General features: G+C 40.5%; 1 protein-coding gene across 1 annotated transcript in view; it reads right to left on the minus strand.

The window, feature by feature from the left end:
* Positions 1-433: 433 nt before the first annotated feature.
* The window catches only part of PHLPP2 (PH domain and leucine rich repeat protein phosphatase 2), a 77,260-nt gene continuing 52,415 nt past the window's right edge, over positions 434-25,278 (minus strand). Inside the window, exons 10-19 of the mRNA XM_025426742.3 lie at positions 24,638-24,698; positions 21,077-21,172; positions 18,652-18,807; positions 16,026-16,226; positions 12,818-12,980; positions 12,472-12,602; positions 11,751-11,861; positions 10,495-10,689; positions 8,631-8,862; positions 434-5,251 (exon numbers count right to left, since the gene is read on the minus strand). Of these exons, the coding sequence (XP_025282527.1) occupies positions 4,097-5,251; positions 8,631-8,862; positions 10,495-10,689; positions 11,751-11,861; positions 12,472-12,602; positions 12,818-12,980; positions 16,026-16,226; positions 18,652-18,807; positions 21,077-21,172; positions 24,638-24,698 (2,501 nt within the window). The 3' untranslated portion in view covers positions 434-4,096. The remainder of the gene's footprint in view (positions 5,252-8,630; positions 8,863-10,494; positions 10,690-11,750; positions 11,862-12,471; positions 12,603-12,817; positions 12,981-16,025; positions 16,227-18,651; positions 18,808-21,076; positions 21,173-24,637; positions 24,699-25,278) is intronic.

The following is a 25,278-nucleotide window of genomic DNA, read 5'->3' on the forward strand; positions in this document are numbered from 1 at the left end:
GTGTCATCATCTGCTCTAATTTAGGAGCTGTAAATTACTTACGATAGAATTTCCTTTAGTCAGCTAACAACCTGCGTGCAAATAAGGGCCGTTTCCTGTCTTTGAGATTTCTTTAAACATATAAGTCAAGTCAAAATGTTTCTTAACATGAAAAAATCTTTATTGCTATTTCAGCTTAAGAGGTGATCAAAAATATTTATTCTTGCTGTAACTCATAGCTTCATAGAGTGTCATGGAATGTGGTTTCATTTATTATCTTCCTCTAAAGCAAGAAGAAAAAGGGCAAAAAAAAAAAAAAATAAATCCTAAAGGTGCTTTTGGTTAAGAAACTAATTCTGTATACAAGGTTAGAGAAAATTACAGTTTCATGCCAAAATAAAGTATTTATAAAATAACAGGTATTCCATTTTAAAACAAAGCCATGAAAAAGATATTCCATTTTATTTAATTTATTATTATTGTTATTTTTTACAAACAATAGATTTGCTGCAACATGCTCTGGCTCATATTATTGAATTAAAAAATTTAACACATTTCAAAAATATCAAAAATACACTATAATGAGTCTTAGGACTACAATACAACAATGATTGCACAAAACCGTAAGATATGGACTCACTGTCTGGATGATATCCACTGGCAACAGTGAGAAAAACTCTATAGCATCTGGGAGAATTGCGTGAAATTGAGAATACAAGGAGCTTATGTGTGATTGGTCACGAAATGAAAGGAACAGCGGGGTTTACTGTAGCTGCTTTTCTCAATCTAGGAAGTGCTTACCCGACTAGGGGGCAAAAGTCACTAACTAGAGAGAAAGATGAGCTTGCCTCCAGGACTGGGGGAGTCTGAAAAGGCCCCGCCCAGAGGGAAGTAAAAAGTGACGCGACACAATTCTCTAGTGATGCTGCAGGCATCACCGAATGGCTTGGAGACTAATTATTTAATAATTGGTACATTTATCGATAACAGCCAAATGCTCCCTTATGGAGGTCTCTTTGTTAGTAATTATTGAGTAGATAGAGAAGGTGAGCCTGTGGCTTCCAAGTACCTGCTTTTGCTGAAGGTCTACAAGGGAAGAGCAACGTTTGATAGTCAGTAGATAAACCAAACCTAACTGGCTCCATCTCCTGGAAAATAGCACTCACGACAAACAACTATAATAGCACCCAATGATTACCAAGCTGCTTGTGTTGGCTCTTCCATATGCCAAGAAAATGAATTCATCAACTTATTGCACACATACACTCTACAGTAGTAGTACAAACACTCTCGTTTGTAGTAGGAGCGCCAATTCAATAACTCTACGGTAGACTCCTAATGACATAGTGGCACTCAAGTTTTCAAACATACTTCCAATCCATTTGGATAAAAATAAGAATACCATGGCTGCCAAGACTCATGTATTTTTCTTTCTTCCATGGGACTCCCAAACTGCTCCCAGAAGGAGCCTCTTTCACAAATTCTCTTAAAAGTTCTCTACGAAACGGGAGGTACTCACAGAGACCTGAGAATCCTGCAGAGGCCAGACTCTCTGGGCCAGAGATCAATGGAACTCTGCCCACCTGGGGAACACAGCCTCTGGGTAAAGTCCTGGGAAGCAGATTACATTCACCTGGAGACAGATTCCTGGATTTCACCACCTGACAACCTAATCAGACCACACAACTGTAAATGACCTTATAGGTCAAGAGTTCTGTATGATATTTTTGGTAACGGACTATGGCCTTTTTACCCTGTATCTTAATACAGAGTAATTATAGAGGGAAATGAATGAAAGGAAGTTAGAGAACAGAGTGGTTAGTTTGGTACAGCTTCTATGAAAGGTTTTCAATGCAACCTAGTGTTTCTTGAAAATAAATCTACCACGTAAAAGAACATATGGAATTTTAGAGTTCTTCTGATGAAAGGTAAATACATTTACTTTTGGTAAAGTCATTTCAGAACTGGGTTTCATGTCCAATAAGTAGGGTGGGAAACAAAGACAAGAAAAGTGTTCACAGAGAGAAAGGACGATTTTAAAGAAACTATACTATGAAAGCGGTACATTCCCAAAGTAACTTCTGCAGACAGCACCAGTGTTCGGTAACTCAGAGATTCTGCTGTCTGGGTAGCAAGACGTTTCACATCACCCGTCACTATTAATTATCTTGGGCTTTTTATTCATTTTCATTTCTCTTTCATTTTTTCCTCCCATTTCCCCATATAAAAATAGGGCAGCAACACACGATTTGTTCCCCTTTTTCTAACGGCACCTAAACCTTGTATGAACCATTATATCCCCCACTTCAAATCAAGACCAGAGTTCTAAAACTTTTTAGTAGTTGACCAGTAGTTTGACATAGGGAAGTCAAGAATTTTCCTGACAATATAGGACTCAAAGTCAGACAGCTGCTGGAGTGGTATGGAACCCCCCAAGAGTGTACCACACATGCCATGCGTGCCTGTGTGCGAGCACGGAGCCTCTGAAATGAGGATACATAATCATTTGTGGACAGGTCATCTGGTTTCCTACTATTGCTTTAACAAAAACTTCAAAAACCCCTCAAAGATATAAATAGATGGACAGATCTATATATATCTCAACCCTATCTTTAACATTTTGTTTCTCAGAAAGCAAATTAATGGTTCCACACTAATTTTCTTTTTAATTGTGAAAGTATTCTAAAAATTCAAAGCACATTCCCCACTGGGTAAAATCAAGCAATGTCAAAATTTTATAGGAATAAGTAGGATTCGTTTCCTCAGTAAATCTTCTAAATGGAAAAGGCAACAGAACAGAAATAAGGAAGGAACTGCATTTTGCTAGGGTCATGTGGAATGTGCAAACAATACAGTAAACCAGGTTTTCTGTAAGCTTAGGATTTTCTCAATTAAGTCTTTCTTCTATTAGTAATTGAGCCCAGTACTCTGAAACCATGTGATGTGGATAAGCAGTTTCCAGAAGAGTACCCTGGTTCAGCGTTAAAGACAAACTCAACTCCTCTCTGACACTTTAGAAAACCATCCCTCTGCTCTGGACTAAGAGAAGGGACGTGTCTAACCCACAAGCTCTGTCCATCCATCTGCTCTCATTCACCTGAGTCTGTGCAGAATCCCCTGCTACGCTCAAGGCTGCTTGGATGCGAGTAGCATCCGCCATGGTCCTACACCTGAGGAGGATGGCTGCCAACCCCATCACCCGTCATGGGAAGAGGCCAGTCCCCAGATACTTCTCTGGTGATCTGCTGGGCAATTCCTCGCAATTGTCACATTTGCCAAGGAGTTAATTCTCTTTTTCTGATGGGGGTTGGGGGAAGCAGTCTTAGTCTTCTCTCCTTCCCCATCTTCATCCTCAAAGATCCCACCCCTTCAAGATTCTCAGGAGCTTTCCCAGTCTGACCTCCAACAGTTCAAAGATTTCCCAGGGCCCTTCCTAGTACCCTCACAGAATGCTCCAACACCTGATGATCATTCTGTCTACAAAGGTGCCGGGCTGCCTTTAAGAAGATTGGCTCGAGTGCAGATTCAAAAATAAAAAGTTCACAGTCAATGAAAAGTGCTCTCATTACATTACATACATAAATTATCTGTTTGATTGGTTCTACATTTCCAATAAACATCATTTCGAAAGGCTGTATTCTCGTAGAGAAGAATGAAAAGCCATGTGACTAGTCACATCACATCCCATCAGTTAGGTTGAGATATAAGGTGATTTCTCTGTCACAGAGATCCATCAGCAGCAATTAGTAAAGAGAATCAGTCTTCAGTTATTTCCTCCACAGAAAGAGTCCCTTTCCTGCCCAGGCAGGCAAATTCTCAAATTATCCTAGGAGAGAAAGGGTTAATGGCAGGTGGTAGGACTGATACAGAACATCTGCTTTCTTCCCAGTAACTCTGGGAATTCCAACGCAGGTTACACATGAAACTTAACACTGATGGTGTTTACTAGCTTATCCGGAGCAAGACCTTGACAGCTCTCACCATGTTGGCTCCAAGTTCTACACCCCCCCCCCCCCCCCCAGCTATGGTTTAGAAATGCAGAGGCAAAGTGCCTCTGGAAGGATCCCTACCCCAACACTACACAGCCTTCCCTAATGCTACAGCTCCTAGGGGAGGATTACAGTGCTGTGTCAAACTCCTCCGGGAGCTCGGTCCGATCTTCTTCGTTGGGCTCAGGCTCAGGCCTGCTTTCCTGGTGTTGTTTCATTTGCTCTTTCACTTCCTCTTCCAGGTCACGAGGTACGACAAACTGATCCTCTGGCTCCAGCTGAGTTGGGGCAGCGAAGTAGCCAGTTTTCTTCTTGGGTGCTTCTGTGGCCACTTCAATGAGGTTCAGGCTATCTTCTAGGGGCACAATAGAGCCATTTGAGAGTTTCTTTCCATAGAGACAGGAAGTGGAGGGGGACTTCTGCAACTCCATCCTGTCCTTGCTCACTGGCAGAAGTATGCCACTATTCACACTGTTCTGTCTTCGGATCCCAAAAAATGATCCTCTAGCATGTTCCTCAGGACATGGGGTTGGAGAATTCTCTGTAAGAGTGGGGGAGTTCTCGAGATCCCTGCCCCTACAGCAGTGGATATCTACTTCTACTTCTACTTTGCTGCCATTTGTTATGACACCTTCAACAGGCTGGTCGTCATCACTGTCCAGGCCATTGTCAGACTGGTTACTTGAGAAAGTTGCACAAGAAGGCTGGCGCTGAAAAACCCCCGAGGTGGGTGTTGGATGGAGGCTACAGCGCCTCTCTGGCCTTGGAAGCAAGCCAGCATCCAGCCCGACAGTGTTGTGTTCATCAGAAGCCGTGGACCCCACCTCGCTGCTCACCTCTGAAGTGGACATCTCGCTGCCGAACTCAGAGGCAATGCCACTACTAGAGGAAGGAGTGGTTGGCTTCGGTGGGTCCTTGATGATGGTGGTGGAAGCAAAGCCCACAGGACCTGGGAGGGTGAGCCCATTCATTTCACACGTGCACCCTTCCTCACCAATGTTCAAATAAACCACCATCGCCCCCACATTGTCCTGACAACCATAGCTCTGGGCTAATGTGCACAGCTTCTTGGCAGCAGCTAAGGGGTCTTGCACATGGCGTACTGCGTTGACAGCTTCTGTATATGACAAGTGTTCCCACAATGCTTTGTTTCCCAGAATCAGCAATTCATCTTGAATGGTAAGTGGAGTGGCACATATGTGAGGTTTAGGGAGGATCCAAGGGTAGAGGTATGTACAGCCCAGCATCCGGGTACAGCAGGTTACCCCATTCACTTTGTTGTCCTAGAGAGAAGCAGAATACAAATTCTGAGACACAAGCAACAATGTCATTTTTTTTTTTAATCTTTCTAGATGACAGTGCCTAGGGCTCTACAGTAAAAGAAAACAGACTTGTTATATGGTTTCCCCTCAGTTCTCTGTAATTTAAGTGGACTTACAAAAATGAATGTACAGAATTCTTAAAGGACAAGATATCATGTGGTTAGTAAACCAAAGAGTTCACAGGACCTAAGTTAAAAAAATTACGTGGCTAAAAGTTTAGCACCTCCATCTCACATGAAGTACAGGCCTCAGCGTGTCCTTAAATATAGAAACATTTGTTAGAAAAACAATAAGCGGAACTATCATTAATTCTCCATCACCAGTATTCTCACAGAGGCCAAAACTCAGGTGGGTCACCAAAAATCATCTCTCATTGGGGCACTCTGGTGGCTCAGTTCATTAAGCAGTTGCTCAGGTCATGATCCCAGGGTCCTGGGATTGAGCCCCACGTAGGGCTCCCTGCTCAGCAGGGGTTTGCTTCTCCCTCTGATCCTCACCCCTGCTTGTGTGGGTCTATCTCTCTCTTTCTCGTTCTCTCAAAAATAAATAAAATCTTAAATTATTTCTCATTAAAGGCACAGTTGGGACAGAAAATAGCTAAGAGAATCTTCACTTTTTAAAAGATTTTATTTATTCATGAGAGACACAGAGAGAGAGAGGCAGAGACACAGGCAGAAGGAGAAGCAGGCTCCATGCAGGGAGCCCGACGTGATACTCTATCCCGAGTCTCCAGGATCATGCCCAGGGCCAAAGGCGGCGCTAAACCACTGAGCCACCCAGGCTGCCCTAAGAGAATCTTCATAACTTTAGCATAAATAAAACATCTCCAAAGCTATTTAGCCTAGAAAAGTAAAGTCTGAAATCCATAGCATAATATAGCTAATCTGTAAGGATTGTCCCAGGAATGAATAGCAGATCAAGTCACAACGGATATAATTCTAAACTTAGAGGAAAAGGAGTAATACTGGTCACAGGTTGGGAATGGTCATCTGCCAAATACTTTGTACTGATTTCTTTTCAAGATAAAATCATACAAAACCTCTAAAGCCATCAATATTTGTTTCAGAGTTGTGGTCATTCTCTGGGTGAAAATCTTAGCTCTCTCATTTACCAGAATTTGTCACAACTCTAAATTTTATTTTCCTCATCTGTAAAATGGAAATAAAAGGACTTCCTTCATGAGGATTATTGTGAAAAATAGATAAAATAATAGGAGTCAAGTGCTTAGCAAACAATAAATGCCTGTGGTTAAACTGATATTTATAAAAATAAATCCTGCTTGCCTACGACACCCCAAGAAAAACTAAAACATTATCTAAATTCTGGAAAAACAAATTAATCAAACAAAAACTTATCTTTTATCTTGCATTTGTTTTGACTGAAAGACTTTCCTGAGACTACTGCCCCAGCATTCCAGAATCTTCTTTGTATCAACCCACATTGTAACGGTACTTTTTTTTGGTTTTGTTTTCTTTGGGTGGAATCTATTCTGGGTATCCTTACACAGGATTCTGAAAGAACAGACAGCCCAAATATGGACCCACACAAATATGGTCCACTGACCTTTGCCAAAGGAGCAAAGGCAGTTCAATGGAGAAAGGGCTGTCTGGTTAATGAATGCTGCTGGAACAGCTGAATAGCCACACGCAAAAAGGGAAAAGGAATCTAGACACTGAGCTTACATCTTTCACAGAAATTAATTAAAAATAGACCACAGACCTAAATTAAAACATGAAACTTCTAGAGGATAACACAGAAGAAAATCTAGGTGACCTTGGGTTTGGCAATGAGTATGTAAACACCAAAAGCATGAACCCGTGAAAGAAAAAAAAATTTGGTAAATGGGACTTCGTTCAAAGTACAAACTTCTGGGGATCCCTGGGTGGTTCAGCGGTTTAGTGCCTACCTTTGGCCCAGGGCATGATCTGGAGTCCTGGGATTGAGTCCCGGGATCAAGTCCTACATCGGGCTCCCCACACAGAGCCTGCTTCTCCCTCTCTGCCTTTGTCTCTGCCTCTCTCTGTCTTGTGAATAAATAAATCTTTAAAAAATAAAAATGAGGGATCCCTGGGTGGCGCAGCGGTTTGGCGCCTGCCTTTGGCCCAGGGCGCGATCCTGAAGACCCAGGATCGAATCCCACGTCGGGCTCCCGGTGCGTGGAGCCTGCTTCTCCCTCTGCCTGTGTCTCTGCCTCTCTCTCTCTCTCTGATGACTATCATAAAATAAATAAAAAAAATTAAAATAAAATAAAATAAAATAAAATAAAATAAAATAAAAATGAAAACTTCTTGGGGTACCTGCGTGGCTCAGTCAATAGAGCATCTGACTCTTGATCTCAGGGTCATGACTTCAAGCTCCACATTGGGCATGGAGCCTACTAAAATAAAATTTTTTTAATTAAAAAAAAAATTCATACTAAGAACTTCTGCTTTGCAGACAACACTGTTAAAAGGGTGAAAAGACAGACACAGAGTGGCAGAATGTGTGTACAAAACACTTATCTGATAAGGACTTGTATCCAAAATACACAAAGAACTCTTAAAACTCAACAACAAAGAAACAATTAAAAATGGGCAAAGTATCTGAGCAGAATTCTGCTTTGCAGTAAACAATGTTTTTTGATTTTTTTTTGTTTTTTTAAAATTTTATTTATTTATTCATGAGAGACACAGAGAAAGACATAGGCAGAGGGAGAAGCAGGCTCCATGCAGGGAACCCGATGCGGGACTTGATCCCGGGACTCCAGGATCACGCCCTGGGCCAAAGGCAGGCGCCAAAACCACCGAGCCATCCAGGGATCCCCTGCAGTAAACAATGTTAAATGCAATTGTTTAAAGTCTCTTTGAAAGCAAAAATGTAGTGCTAATTTTACTAAAAAGGAGACAAGCTATAAATTACTAGAGATACTGATGCTTCATTATTAAAAAACAAAAAAAAACCCTAAAAGCCACCAAAGCATACTAAGCCATACATAATATAAACGGTTAAAATATTTAAAAACTTTTCATTTCAGAACAGGATGTCAAATTGTAGAATTTTTTCTTTTTCTGGTTAGAATAACAAAACAGAGGAGTTGGAAATTAACCAAGGGAGACATTTACGTTCATTTTACATGCCAGCTATACATCTGAAGGGTCCTAAATTAGGATTTTTAGTTTCTAACTTGCCTTTTCTTTTTGTTAGTCATTACCTACTTGTTAGATTTTCTTCTAGTACTATTATCTGGATTGGATACAATTTACAAGGCTTGATAGGAAGAAAATGAACCTTCACTGCCTGTACACAGAACAGCATTCACTAGATTTGGGAAGCAGAAGTAACTAGTGGGAGCAAGATTCACCTCTGTTATGATGGCTTTCTGGTCCTTCACCCTTTGAGCCTCCTCCAGGTCCTGTTCTAGGCTGAAGACTTTTGAGAGTGGCACTGGTTTCCCACTGCGGCATAGGACTGCCTGGCATGTGCCAACGTTGGCTACAGTCAAGCTAAAACTACTCGCTGGGTCGGCAGTGTCAGGGCGGATATAACAAAGGAGAGCAGAGGAGCCCAGCTTCTGGCCAGCCATTCCCAATTTCCTGTTTAGAAAAAAAAAGAAAACAAAGACATGGTAGCCAGAGTTTTAGAAGTAGCAGTCCTTCATGCCCATGATTTCCTTGTTTCTCTGCCACAGGACTATGAGCCAGGCTCACCCATATTCACCTGAAGGCTGCCTCTTACTACAGGAGATGATGGTGAAGAGTTTTGCCTTCCACACTTAGCTGACCGAGAAAAGACATTTTACAAAAAGATTGAGGGTAGGGGAGACAGTGAAGACACATCTTTCTCTACCTCTCCTGGGTGTGTCTGCTCATGGACTGCAGTGACCTCATTCAGTCATTTTTCAGCTTCAGCACATCAGAGTCACCTGGAGGGCTCATTCAGAGTTTTTGACTCAGGGGTAAGGGGCTAGTCCAGTAATCTGCACTTCTAACAAGTCCCTATTGATGCTGAGGATGCTGCTCCTAGAATAACACTTAGAGAACCACTCACTTAGGCTGTAATTTTCTCAAAAGAGGGACCACACTCTTCCCTATCTATCTCCATACACATGGCATCCATCCCCTAGCACACAGCATACAATGCTAAGCACAGAGCACATACTATGAGTAAGAGCTGGTTGCAAATTCCAGCTCTCCCATTTGCTCACTGCAGATCCACAGTGAGATATTTCTCTGAGAAACTTTTCTAATAAAATACCCACTTCTTTGGCTTGTTTGGAAAATTAAAGATATGGTATGAGAAAGACAGATTCACTTCTGCCCAGCTCTTGGGGGTGCTTCATAAACTGAGTTTTCTTTCCCAAACTCTTTATTTTGCCAAGCTCCTAGCTCAATTCTATTACTGAAAAATAGCATCCTTTCCCCACATCTTCACTTTGTTGTTATAATGAGAGATAAGACCAGCTTGGGCTCCAGGCTATTCCATCCTGACCTCGACCTCTCATTTGCACGTGTCCTTCATGCAGCCCACCTGATGTACATGACGCTCCATTAGCTACTAAGAGGTTTTCAATAGTTTGGTTATATATAGTTTTTGCCCTTAAGTGGTTGAGAAGATTAATTGGTAAATCCCCAATACTATGTATTCTAAACACATGAATCTGATCAGTGCTTAACCTTTTGAAGGTCACTGCTTTTTGTGACGAATCTCACAAATGTGTATACCATCTTCCTTCCCCTAAATGTAAAAATGCACTTATACATACACAACTTTCTACACATGATTTCTGGGTTCTCCAGATCCTCAGCAGCCTCTGGGTTCAACAGGGAAAAGAGATGGCTTCATAGGCTCTCTAAAGGACCAAAGTCCCCAGGTGCTTCGGTGGCTCAGTTGGTAAAGTATCTGCCTTCAGCTCAGACTGTGAGCTCAGGGTCCTGGTATGGAGGCCCAAGTTTTTGGGCTCCCTGCTCAGTGCGGGGGTTGTTTCTCCCTCAGCCTCTGTACCTCCTCCCACTCATGCACGTGAGCTCTCTCTCAAATAAATAAAAATCTTAAAGGACCAAAGTCCCCACATTCCTCCATGCTGATATAGAGACCAGTCATAGCAGAAGGAGCAAGATCTCACCTTGATCCTGTACCTATAAATTTATACCCCGACCTTCTGACTTAGCAAGATTTATTTTCCGAAAGTAGAACTGAGTTAGGGATTATTCAACCCACCTGCTTACCTGTGAGATACCAAGAAGGTGTTAGCCATGAAAACTGTGTCATTTGTTGACTGCTGGACTTCTTCCAAAAGCACGTCTGCCATGGTACACTGGAGGAGGCGAGGGAGCTCCTCGTTTCGGTCCCCATCAAACATGCCATATACAGCTCCTACCCCCTCTGCACAGTTATCCACGGCTAGGGCAGATACACATAGCCTAGAACACAAATATGAGAGAAACAAACATCAAAGAAAGTTATGGTAAAAGGATTATTCTCCAGGGAGTCTTCTTTGAAAAGTATTAATCGAGGGTGGAAAGAACAGTAGTAAATTCTAATCTACACATGAAAAAAGTATTAGGGGGGGATCCCTGGGTGGCGCAGCGGTTTGGCGCCTGCCTTTGGCCCGGGGCGCGATCCTGGAGACCCGGGATCGAATCCCACATCGGGCTCCCTGTGCATGGAGCCTGCTTCTGCCTCTGCCTCTGCCTCTGCCTCTGCCTCTGTCTCTGCCTCTCTCTCTCTCTCTCTCTCTCTCTGTATGACTATCATAAATAAATAAAAAAAAAAAAAAAAAAAAAGAAAAAAGTATTAGGTAATTAAGTAGCACATGAGAGAGCTGATGTCATAAGACCTGGGGGATTTCAGCCAAGAACAGTAGGTAGGAGCTGTGCAATGCTGCCAAAGGCTGGAAAGATTCAATGCTTTCCCTTAGTGACTAAGGACTAGTACAGTCAACGCACTTCAGCCAAAGAGCCCCAGGGGCACAACTATGGTGTGCCCACAACTACGGTGGAACAAGCTGGGTTTATTATGCCTTGCAGTAAGAGAGAATGCATACCATGGGATTCTGAGGTGAACAGGTAAGAGTGTGGAAAGGATCCGCATTACAGGATTTGGGTTTTGGCTAGGTCATTTTGGGGAAAGTCTACTGAAGTGCACCAAGATTAGATGCTGTCAGAAAGTGGAGCCATTCTATGGTTGGGTATCTCAGTAAATCTTATCTACAGGGAAAGAAGATTAGCCTGTGGATAAAGCTGTAACTGGTCAAGAATGTAGCAGTCACCATTTTAGCCATGAGAGGCAGTGTTTGGTATTCTGTGGTCTGTGCATTCCCATCTTGTTTTTGACTCACTCCATCATGGTCTGAGGGATTTTCTCCGATGCTGGCATTCAATGATGTGTTTATGTCCCACAGAACATGATGGCCTAGCTTGTAGCATCAGATCAGATGTTAGGTGCTGCCTTGTAAATTTCTCTCCATGGCCAAGATACTCACTTATTTCTCTGCCCTGCCATCTCAGCCAGTCCATGGCTCCAGAAGGTTGATGTAACAGTAGAATCAGTGGTTGGTAGAGGTTTCTGATCAATTTTCAAGGTTGTGATATGGCTGTGAGAAGTGCAGAAAGGGAAGATTAGACCGCATATGCTTCTGTGTTTCACAAAAACTATCCCAACAGGAACATGCGTTTATATAAAATCACCTGTTGACAGACCAAGGTTCATTTCCAGAGAGACTAAAGGAAAGTAGTGTGTTGATCCACCAGCCAAGGAGGAGGAGAAAGAAAAGGGGTAGGAGGAAGAAATAGGGCCAAATATTTTGACAACTGATACTATTAATCTCAATGTAAAACCAAGCACATCCAAAGATTTCAAAGTCTTAATCAATTGTCTACTTAAATATTCTGATACAATGAAGGCTTGGTACAATGAGTGAACCTGCATCATCTCTGAGATGATGTAATGTAATGTGATCTATGACACCTAAAATGTCTATGTAAAAATATTCAGTGTGTGGCTGAGCAGTACCCATGATGCGGAGTTCTGATATAAATGGACTATCTACTAGATAGAATATCTATCCAGAACTGAATTAAATAAAAGAACTGAGGGGCTCTATGGCCTAATTCATTCTATTCCTTAAACAGACTTTTACAAGATCCATACATGGCAGGTGGAACTAACAGCACATATAGACTCAATTTCAAAATTTTTCCTACCTAAATGTGTCCAATGTCTTGTGTTCCAAAACCAGATTTGTATTTCCAGTCAGGTCAAGGTCTTGTAAAGTGGCAGGCAGTGCCTCCGGAATCAGGATTTCTGTCAAGTCATTGCAACTTAGGTCTACAAACTGGGAGGAAAATGGGGAAATCAAAAGTAAATACATCACAACGACTGAATTCTTAACTCCCTAATAGTCCCCTACAATATCCTCAAAGGAAAGAGTATCTTCCCAGGAATCAATTAAATCTGTTGTGATCCCAAACTGCCACCTTATTTTTTTCTGTGAGAAGAGAAATACTTGTCATTTCCCCAGGAGGACCCCATTCCATCACACAGAAGTACCTGGATCTGGGGCAACTGCAGTATTTCTGGGAAGATGCTGATGTTGTTGGAGTGTGCCACAAGGGTATGAAGCCTTTTGCAGTTGGCTATGGTCGTGGGAATGGTTTTAAGCTTGTTGCCACTTAGGTTCAGTTCCTCCAATTGCTCCAATTTATTTAGTTTGCTGAAAAAAAAAAAAACAACACAGAGCATACCACACTCAAGATGAGCAGCTGCCAAGCCAATTTTACAGCAGCCACAAACAGAGTACAGTGGTGAGCTGGTCCACTGCCAGAGGGCTGGTCAAAATGAAACAGCCAGACACTGGCAGGGGGAATGGCTCCCCAAAGGGAATGCTCTCCTTGGGTCTCAGTCTAATCTGTCTCTCACTGGGTTTCAAGGACGGAAGCTTCCCTTGCTTCTCTTACAGCTGTTGGATCTTGTGAGTATGAACATCTTCCTGTTATTTGACTTACAAGAAGAGACTAAATCAGTGCTGGCCTATGGTTACATTATTATAGTACTTGCTTGGGCACTAACTGGCTGAAAGATACTGCAGGATTTATTGTCAGTGGGCATCAACCTCCTCAGCTGTAAAATAGACAAAGTGTACTAAATCATCAATAAAATTCCTTTCAGGGATCCCTGGGTGGTGCAGCGGTTTAGCGCCTGCCTTTGGCCCAGGGCGGTATCCTGGAGACCCGGGATCGAATCCCACATCGGGCTCCTGGTGCATGGAGCCTGCTTCTCCCTCTGCCTCTGTCTCTGCCTCTCTCTCTCTCTCTGTGTGCCTATCATAAATAAATAAAAATTAAAAAAAAAAAAAAAAGATTCCTTTCAGTGTTAAATTTCTGTAGTTCTCTATTTATAAACATAATTCATCTTAAGTAAATATTTCATGAGTGCTTACTATGCATAACAGCGATGTGCAAGTGACTGTGATATAAATGAGTCGCATTGTTCTGTGGGACTAAGCAAAGCTTTCTACACAGAAAGCAAAGTATCTTCAGACAGCCTAACATCTTTATCTATATAATTACAAATTGTTCTGGCTTATTTATAATTTATTAATTAAAAATTATAATAATAAACTTCTATAAAATGGAAAGTTTGGAAAATAAAGAAAATAAATAAATCAACAATACCACCAATCTGAAATTACTATTACTTCTTTTGCTAAATAAAATGCATATTCAGAATTTTCATGTCTATGTTTTACATAAAACTTATATCCTGCCCTTTCCATGTATAGTTTCTATTGCTAGAAAATTCATAATTTTTAATTACTTAGTTTAGTCAATTAAAACTGTTTTTTCCTATTACAAAAGTAATGCATATTCATTGAAAAAAACCTAAAAAGTAGAGATGAACAGAAAAAAGTCCTTTATTCCTACTACCAGAGATGATCTCTCATAACAGTCTGGGGAAGGTATTCTTGACCTTTTTAATGCAATAAAAAATTATATTTTTTAAATTAAAAAAATGGTATATATGTTGTTTAATAACTTGCCTTAAAAAAAAAAAAAAAACACCTAACAGTACATTTTATAAGTGGTCTCCTGTCCAAATCTCATGCTTTTCTATTATCCTACTCCTTGCTTGGATCTAACCCATAAACAGAAACACAGGATCCCTATCTCAGCCAGCCTCTTACTGAGCACCCAGGACTATACCGGATTCCGAAAGCAGTCCAAAAGAAACAGAAGATTTGGACTGTGCCTGTGTAATTAAACACTGTTCAGGTGATGACTTGACAGTGGGTTTATTATTCACTATAAAACAAGCATTTTCTTTAACATACTGTTGCTAAATTCCATTTAGTTTTATTATCTGTATTCAGAGTACTGTAATTTTGTGTAACCTCCTATTAATTTTTATCTTTACTTCTAACCTATTTTCATAATCTTTGATGTTTTAAAGTTTTGTATCAGTCTGCTTTTAATGCTTCCAGTAAGAATGTCATCAGATTAGGAGGAATTCATCAGCTCCAGGGCATTCCATCTGTGATCTCCCAAAAGCTTCATAAAACCAATGATTTGTCACTGTCTGTTGTTTCCCCTTTACAGGAACATATCTGAGGCCAATGGAATTTATCTGATAGGATTTCAAGAGATCTGATCACATGCTGAAATTAAGATTCTACCTACACATTAAAAGCCACCGTTCAAATTCTTTGAAGGAAGCAATCCAGTTTATCCTGCTTGTTTTCTATATAAGGTCCAAATACCTCATTTCATAAACATTAACAAAATTATCATCTTTATAAATTTTTCTAAGTTTATCACATTTCTAAGAAGATCTGTAAAATAAAATTAGAATCAAAATATAGTTTTGTTTTCAAATTATATCAAACATATAGTTTCAAATTATAGCAATCATAATATAATTTTATATGACATGTATAATTTCATTCAAATTATGTCAAATATCATTTCCCTATAGTCTTCATTTTCTAAAACATCACTTTTAATGACTACTTTCATGGTTTAGATGGATTCTTCTGACATTAAATTTTCCAAAAAAATTTTTTTAATCAAATGTATTTTGGAAGATACTTATTTCTCCACTGACACTGTTTAAAACTTTGACAGTATTAAATTTCTCTCTTATGTTTTCTTATAGGTATAGTGTAACTACTAGTAGTTAACTACTATTCACCTCTTTCTCCAGGAAGGCCAACCCCAGCCCTAGGCCCTGTGCAGTGCAGCTAGCTACCCTTGTATCTTTAACATTCTGCATTTATTACACTGCACTGTAATTGCCTGTGACTTGTCTATTTCCCCAATTTGACTGTACCTTATTTGAGGACAGAGACTGCTAACCTAACCACCACTGTTTTTCCAGTACTTGACATACAGTAGGTGTTCAAAAACATATATATAATGAATAAATTAATGGACTCAACAGTATATCATAAAACAGTGTTGACAAGGGAAAAGAAAAAATTGTTTTCAAAATGCATTTCTTAAGCTTGTAGTTTTCTAGGCTGAAAATTCTCAGACTATTATTAAATCATTGTAACAAAGAATTAAATGCATTTTAGCTACCATTTCTCTGGTTACTGATAATCAACTGGGTATAGATTTTCTTCATTCAACTAGTGGAATCATAGCACCACCAAGCTGCTCAACATAAAGCAAGAGGATCCAGAAAGAGAACTGTAATGGAGACTGGCAAATGCAGATTTCATGCTGTGTATCCGAAATGACCAGTGTCTGCATTTGCTTACCTTGCAGGAAAGGTCTGTAGCTGGTTGTTCGCAAGATGCAAGATTCGCAGGTGCGGGTGCCCCACCAGAACGGGCACACACTGGTCTGTCAGAAGGTTGTTGGTCAGATAGAGCAGCTGCAGAGCACTCAGACTCTCCTCTCCAGCACTAGCAGATGGCAAAGATTCCAGACTGTTTGCAGATGCATTCAAGTATCTGAGACTGACAGAACACATACACAAATCACCATTTCCTTTACGGTTGTTACCATCATACTATCTCAGTACAGGACACTGCCATTTCATACTCCCAAACTTATGACAAGTAATTTCCTCCAGGATTTTTTCTCTAATTGATTCTATCCACCCAACCAAAGTTCCTTTATTCAACTCATGCAATTGAAGCAGAGAGGAAAGAATTCAGGCTTGTTTGTGTTCCCAGGCTTTTGTAGTGGTCTGATTCTAAGCTAGTGTCCTCTTTTACTGTCTACTGTGCACAGAATTGTTGAATGTCATGTTCACTAATATCTCACTTGTGAAGGCACCTTTCAGAAAAGTTTTTGTCTAACTTTAGCAGGATCATATTTATTTAGCCAATCCACTTATAGTCTGCAGACAATAGCATATAGGCTGTTGGCAACTATTTACTATTACAGACATTGTGATGAACAACTTTGTGTCCTTATCTAATTATTCCTTTAGGTTATATTCCCAGATGCAGAATTTGTAGGGTCAAAAGTACATTTATCTTTAAGATTTGTATATATAAATATTATCAAACTGAATCCCAGAAAGGCTATTCCAAGTTATACCTTCCACAAGCATAATATAAGAATGTTTGCTCAATCTTCTGTCAAAGCTAAGTATCATACTTAATACTTCATTTTAATCTCTGCCAATCTAACAGGTAAAATATGGTATGATTTAAAAATTTTGCATAGCATGGTGTTTGGTATATGTGAATATGCTCAATAAAAGATAGCTATTATTATTAACCTTGTGTGCTCTTAAGTCTTCTTAATATTATGTGATTCACATCCCTCATTAGCTTTTTAGCTGTTGAGGGTACTATTTACGTGTGTGTGTGTGTGTGTGTGTGTGTGTGTGTGTCCCAAAAGTGTTCTGGGCAGTTAGTATTAGATTAGTTTCATTGATAGTTTGCTACAGCTACTAAGTAGCTTCCTTACTAAAAATTATAAGGTTATAAACTAATTTTATTCAGGCTATCATTAGAAATAAATGCAGTGAAAAATAAAGAACTACACCTGGCTGGTTCAGTCTGTGGTGTGTGTGACTCTTGATTCTGGGGCTGTGGGTTCAAGCCCCATGTTAGGTGTAGAAATTGCTTAAAAATAAAAACTTAAAACACACACACACACACACACACACACAAAAGGATGCCTGGGTGACTCAGTCTTGATATTGGGGTTGTGGGTTCAATCCTCACATTGGGTGTGGAGATTCCTTAAAATAGTATGTAAAAAAAAAAAAAAAATGAAAGAAAGAAAAGTAAAAAGAGAGTGTCTGGGTGGTTCAGATAATTAAGCATCTAATTCTTCATTTCAGCTCAGGTCAGTATCTCAGGGTTGTGAGATAAAGTCCATGCTGGGCATGGAGCCTGCTTAAGATTCTCTCCCTCTGCCCCTAACCCCCCTCTCAAAATTAAAAAGGGGGGGGGGCCTAAAGGCAGTGTTATACATTACTAACAAATACTTGTTAGTTACCAAGTTAAATGTTACTGCATTAAGATCCCGTATAAACTTTCCAAAAAGAAAATTTCCCTCAAATATTTTCTAAAATTTCCAAAGATTCTACTTTTAGGAAAATCCAACCAAGTATATTATACATTAAGAGATACATAAGCTGCCAAAGAACATGCCAGACACCTGTGAGCTACATGCTTTTTGTATATATCCTGTAGTCTTATGTTAAATTACTACTGCTTATCTCTGTTTTCTCCATTTTTAAACTGAAGATAATATTACCTTCTCCCTATTGCAGAAGACTATAATTAAAACTAGTTTTCACTTAATGGTGACATATGCATGAGATAAATCTGGTTATAGGAAGTAATAGGAAGACACACTATCTATTGGTTAATTCACAATGAGAACACAAACACCTTTGGAACAATGTTTCCTTTAAATGCTCAGTTTTCAAACCAGGTAGTAAAAAAACACTGCACATTAAGAATGTAACTTGATGATAGCTTGGTAAACAAAGCAAGAAGCAAAAATAAATTAACTTTAGTGATACGTCTGTCCTCTTTCCCCAAATGCAAAAGCTAAAAATCGCCCAAGAAAGCTTTATCAGAATGCTGTAATTATTTTTTACGAGGCCATGAATGTATTCATTTTTGGAGATGAAAGCCTGTTTGAAATTTCCCAACCTGCTCGAAAACTGTCTATAACATTAAAACTTAAGTATTTGATGGTTATTGCAACTTTTGAGTCAAAGACTATTGCCTCATCCAACAGTGTCATCTTTTATTTCCTATAAATTACTCATATAAGTCAGTCTCCACCCACACACAGTTGGACCAAGAGGCAAACAATGTGAATATAGTTCCAAAGATCACTCCAATGACCAGTCAGTATAGTTGGTTGCACCAATGATTCTCTCCTCTAAATAAACTTGGTGGCACTTACTTTAAGGCCTTGGAGAAGAGAGTATCTGGCAGCCTGGTGAGTAAGTTATGCTGAATATCCAACACTTCCAGAGGGATGTGCTCCACCAGCATGGGCAGGCTCTGCAGCTGGTTGTGTGCCACTGTCAGCTTCCTAAGACTCAAGCTACTAAGGATTCTAAGGGAAACAGTACAAAGAAATAAATGAAAAACTTACTTAAATCATTCTTTCTGAGTCTGTCCTTGGCCACCTCCCTGAAATGAGTAAACTAACAGCAGCATATTCTAGACAGTCTAATCACTGGCAAGCACCTGGGCCAACAGAGCGGCCATGACCATATGCTTATCCACCACCCACCAGGAAGAAGTCATTATAAGGTCATTTTGGGAAAAGGTGACTTTAAAGCAAACAATACAGAAGAGATCTAAACCAAAATGCCATTTCTAGAATAAACTGATTTATTTTTAAGTCTAGACAGTACCACAAATGCAGTGAGTTTATTAATATACAGTTTATCCTTGAACAACCTGGGTGCGAACTGTGTGGATCCACTTACATGTGCATTTTTTTTCTAACTTCAGTATAGTATTGTAAATGTATTTTCTCTTCCTTACAATATTCTTAATGAGATTTTCTTTCCTCTAGCTTACTTTAAGAATGGAGTATATAATACATATAACATACAAAATATGACTGTTTATGTCATCAGTAAGGCTTCCAGTCAATAGTAGGCTCTTAGTAGTTAAGTTTTGGATTGAGTCAAGTTATATGTGGATTTTTGACTGTGCAGAGGTCAGGACCCATAACCCCCATGTTGTTCAAGGATAACTGTAATTGATGTTAATAAATAACAAAATGTAACAAAATATACCACTTATTTAGTGCTTAAAATGTGCTAGGCCAATTTTACTATTAAGTTCAAAAGGGTTGGGATCCCTGGGTGGCACAGCGGTTTGGCGCCTGCCTTTGGCCCGGGGCGCGATCCTGGAGACCCGGGATCGAATCCCACATCAGGCTCCCGGTGCATGGAGCCTGCTTCTCCCTCTGCCTGTGTCTCTGCCTCTCTGTCTCTCTCTGTGTGACTATCATGAATAAATAAATAAAATCTTTAAAAAAAAAAAAGTTCAAAAGGGTTAAGGGGCTTTGATTTGCCAACAATCTCACACTGAATGTGAGAAACAGTATGGTCAGGACTTGAACTGAGGTCTGACTCCAAAAGCTGTATTCACAACTTGTACACTGCAAGCCTCTTTTTTTTCTTTTTTTTTAAAGACTCCACTAAGGGACTACACATTTTACATCTCAATGATTTTGAAAATCCCATTCCCTCACCCATAGAACCTTCCTCTCTCCCCCTCACACTCAGAAATCTTACCATCCTATAAAAAGGTCAACTCAAACATGCAAATCTCTCAGAAAGCATTCTATAATTGTTCAAAGTTGGGAACCCTGGGTGGCGCAGCGGTTTAGCGTCTGCCTTTGGCCCAGGGTGCGATCCTGGAGACCCGGGATCGAGTCCCACGTCAGGCTCCCGGTGCATGGAGCCTGCTTCTCCCTCTGCCTATGTCTCTGCCTCTCCCTCTCTCTCTGTGTGACTATCATAAATAAATAAAATAAAAATAAAAATAAAAAGAAATCTGTAATATAATTGTTCAAAGTTGTAAATTTCTACAACATTTGATTCATACAGTGTAATGATGAAAAATGAAGGCTTTGGAGTAAGAATGACTACATTCAAATGTCAGCTCCCAGCATTTCTAGTCAAGTGTGACCTTGGGCATTACCTAACCATGGCAGGCCCTCATTCCCTCATTTGTAAGATGACCATAAGAGGGTCTATCTAATAGATGGTTAAAGGATTAAGTAAGATAATAAAAGCAAGGTTCTTAGAATACTACTCAGTTCATAATAACTTATCCAATACAAAATATCTATTATCACAATCAGATCCCTGATCTATGCCAGTAACTCTTGTTATGTTTTATCACAGTTATCTGTGCGCAAGTCATCTCAACTATCCACTTACCAGTTCCATGTAGGCTGAGACTGTGGATTAGCCATTACTGTATTCCTTACGGCACTTAACACTGCCGTGCACTCAGTTAAGTACTCAATATTTAACAAACAAATGAATGAAAGTACCTTTGTAAAGCAACCCAAGGGGTGCCTGTATGGCTCAGTCAGTTAAGTGTGACTGTGGCTCAGGTCTTGATCCCAGGGTCCTAGGATTGAGCCCCATGTCAGGATCTCCGCTGGGTGAGGAGTCTGCTTCTCCCTCTGCCTCTGCCCATCACCCTGCTTGGGCTCCCTCTGTCTCTCAAATTCTCAAATAAACAAAATCTTTTTAAAAAGGGGGGGGGGGCGCAACCCAAATCTAGGAAAATAATTGCACACACATACATGCAAATACACGTAAGACTACATACATACGTTAACATACACATACCTCATGGGAACTTCTGTCAGAAGATTATAGCTCACATCTAATACTTCCATCTTCTTTGCTTCACAGGCCCAGTCAGGGACACATTCTAGCAGATTTCTAAGAAAATAATTAAAAGGTATTGCTGAAGATGACAAGTTGAACTCATTTCACTGGTCTGTAATGTACGTTAGCCAGCCCGTGAGCTCCTTGAAGGCAGGAGCACTCTCCCTAAGGCATCCCTAGCATACTACCTAGAATACAGCAAGTGCTCAATGAATGTTGTTGACAGGCAGAGAGAGACAAACATACAAACATGTAATAGTATATTGGATCAATTATGCTACTCACTCAAAGAAGACACAGAGGTGTTACGCAGTAAGGAAAGCATGGAGTAGAGAGATGGCATGAGGAAAGACAATGAAAGCAGGGGCATTTTAAACAAACTTTCAGAGACAAGTAGGATTGGCACAGGTAATGAATGCCTGAAGGAGAAGAGAAGGAAATTGTGGAGAAAATGAACCAAGTGAACACAGGTGAGGAAGCAGGGACAAAAGGTGAGTGGTGGCAGAGTCTACAAGCCATTCATAACGTGAGCCCAGCCATTTAGTAGGGCACCAATCGGGCAGATACTTAGCAAAAGCAATTCTACATTCAGATGCTACTTAGCTTTGCTAAGGCTCAAGGTGTCTACTGATCAACAGATTACACAAGGCAGGAAAAAGCAGGCACTGAAGCAGGGGATGCAAAGAGGCTGTTAAGACAGCCTCGTGAAGGGACCACCTTGCCTGACATGGATCAGGGCCAGCTCCCCAAGAAATATGACATCTAGGTTAGAATCTGAAGAATGCTGTCCAATGACCCAAGATGAGGAAGACATACTGAGGAGGAGGTGACAACATGAGCTAGGGTAGAAACAAGAAAAGAAATGGCTTGGTGGGGCAGCCCTGGTGGCGCAGCGGTTTAGTGCTGCCTGCAGCCTGGGGTGTGATCCTGGAGACCTGGGATCGAGTCCCATGTCGGGCTCCCTTCATGGAGCCTGCTTCTCCCTCTGCCTGTGTCTCTGCCTCTCTCTCTCTCATTCTGTGTCTCTCATGAATAAATAAATAAAATCTTAAAAAAAAAAAAAAAGAAATGGCTTGGTGTATATGAGGAATAATAAACAGTCTGGTGATACCAGAGCAGCACATATGGAGCCAAAGGTAAAAAAACAACCTGGAAAGACCTAAAGACCTAAATCATGTCTATAAGGGTGTGACTGTATCCTGCAGGTATACCGGGATCACCGAAGGAGTTTGTAAGCAGTGGGAAGACTTGGTCAGTTTTGCATTTTCAACAGCTCACTCTGTGGATACCCAGAGGTCTGCCTGAGGTGTTTATATTAGTAAAAGAAAGCTGTTACGGAATTCTAGCCACAAAATGATATGGGCTTCAAAGGGGGGTAATTAATACACATGGAAGGGAGGGGAGGGATTTCAGAAATCCCTAGGAAGCAAATATCAAACAACTTGGAGATGAATCAGATGGGAGTAGAGCAGAGGGAAGAATAAAAATGACATTTAGGCTTCTTGCCTAGACAGCCAGGGAGAAAATCATATCCAGAGAAAGGACTGGTAGGCTCCAAATGAGGTTGAAAATTTGAGTCACGAGTGGTGTCCATCTGATAACGACTATCTTACAATAATGCCCAACGCTGAAACAGACACAAGACATCAAGCAAAGCTAGGGTTGGAGGAGTGGATAAGGAATTTCATTCTGCACATGTTTGAGGTACTTGGAGACCGGCAGGCCAAAAATGCCTAATGCAAAACTGGACACGTGGGTCTGAGGCTAGAAGAAGAGGTCTGGGCTGGTGACCCAGGTGATGCTGGTGCTGAAGTGTAGCTAAAATCACTGGACCAAATGAGACCGTCGAATGAAATGTAGTAGGCAAGGACAGACCAGAATAAGTGACCTGTAAAAGGCTGGCTGAGGAAGAAGAGTATGCGAGAGACAACAGTGGTAGGAGAAGCAATAAAAAAAAAAAAAAAAAAAAGATGGTATTAGCCAGTTGAGGAAAAAGCATGCTTAAAGAAAAGAGATCAAGATCAACACTATCAATATAGAAAAGTTCCATATGAGAGGGTCAAAAGCAAGCTGTGATGGGATAAACAAATGGAAACTGAGCCAACACTGAAAATACTGAGAAACTAGGACAAAAAGGAAATGAGAAGAATGAGGTAGTACCTCAAGGGGCTGCAAAATAAAGCAAACTCTGTCAAGACAGAAGAGGTGTGAGTGTACGTAGACTGAGAAAAAGGAAGACCCTGACCATACAGGAGAGAAAGTGAGAACTCACAGAGCAAGATCTGGAGCAGGGCAGGGGATGCCACCCTGAGCCCAGAGGCAGGATTGGACTTCCCAGAGGAAAGAAGCTGAGAATGGATATGGATCTACATGCAAGGTGGTAGGAAGCTGAGCAACGTGGAGCAGATGCTTAATTAAGACACTAGAAGGAGCTGACAAAAGAAAAGACTGATAAGCTCCAGATGAGGATGGAAACTGATTTACAGGGGTGTCCATATGATTATCCTTAGCAAGGATCAAGCCCAGAGGAGAAGATCAATCTTAGTATTGACCCATGCTGGGGTTTTGTGGGGAAGATATGAAAGAAATCTAGAACAGCTTAATAATCATGGTAACAGGGATGCCTGGGTGGCTCAGTGGTTGAGCGTCTGCCTTTTGGCTCAGGGAGTGATCCTGGGGACCAGAAATCGGGTCCTGCAAAGGGCTCCAGGCGGGGAGCCTGCTTCCCCCTCTGCCTATGTCTCTCATGAATAAATAAAATCTTTTTAAAAAATAATAATCATGCTAACAGAGTAACAACAACAAAAAGAAACCTGGCTACAACAGTTAGTATTTCCTGGAAGACTATTTTATGCCAAACACCATGCTAATACTTTGCATTTATTACCCCATTTAATCTTTATAATAACCCTGACCATATAGGACCCTTTCTCTTTTCTACCTTTCTATAATCACAGCATCTAATAAGCTACCCTGTAACTGCTTATTTGAGTCAAACTCTTCATTAGGCCATAAAACTCAACCACTGAATCCCAAATGTCCAAGAGTATTAAAAAAGGAGGAAAGAAAGCAAACCTCAGTTATCTTTGTCCTGACCACCAAAGGAACTAATAAAATCCTGAATATAATTAGTATCTCTCCAACCATCAGACCAACACAGGTCATAAGAATACCCCAAAAATTAAGAGAATAAAATTAAAAAAAAAAAAAAAAGAATTATCTGATTTCAGTCAGAAAGGAAATCACTGCCATGAAGGAGATAAAAGGACTTTGTTTGCATCTCATTCTAATTCCCCAGACTTTAAGAATGAGTAATTCACAGGCACCTTTCTGTTTCAAGAAGACCCTTCCTGAAATAGATGGTACAGTATTCTTCTACTCATCCTTTCTCCCTTCTCCAGGCTATCCAAATATTTCAATGTATTTAGATCTCTTCTACCTCAAAATTACCGAAGTATCCATAACCATCTCTTAAATATTAAGAATCAAACAGGCACCATTCTCATGAGACACACTCACCGGGAAAGTTCTAGAGAAGTGAGTTGACTGGGTACTGGATAGACATTCACTGCTGTCAGCCCTAATCAAAAAACAAATAGGTGTTAGTGACACTCTCCAAAGAAGAAAGTAACTGAGAGTAAACAAGGGCAGAGTGGTTCAGTGAGATCACCAGGAGGAACACTGACTGATGTCATCTACTGAGATGAACTGAAGACAAAAACCTGGGTAGCTCAAGATGACTAACTTTACCAGATCCTGATCTGAAAACCAAATAAAACAACTAATTGAAGGATTCTGTGTACTAGTCTAGATTCACCCCAGCTCAAGCAGTTGTTAAATGTTGGCAGTGACTACGAAGCTTTCAAACTTAAAAAAAATAATAAATAAAATAAAATAAAATAAAATAAAATAAAATAACAATTGGATTTTTACTGGCAAATCTTACCTTTGAAATAAAGTAAAACATAAATACAGAAAAGTGCAAAAATCTTAAGTGTATAGATGAACAAATTTTTACAAACAGAACACTGTGCAGTTACCAGTACCCAGATGAAGCAACAGAGTGTTACCAGCTGCTCCCGAGTCCCCCCTTACCATCACTTCCTAGCTGGGCAACCCCGCCCTGACTCCCAATACCACAACCACCTTTGCCTCCCTAT

This window comes from Canis lupus, chromosome 5 (genome assembly GCF_003254725.2).
Source record: "Canis lupus dingo isolate Sandy chromosome 5, ASM325472v2, whole genome shotgun sequence".
NCBI classification, from domain to species: domain Eukaryota; kingdom Metazoa; phylum Chordata; class Mammalia; order Carnivora; family Canidae; genus Canis; species Canis lupus.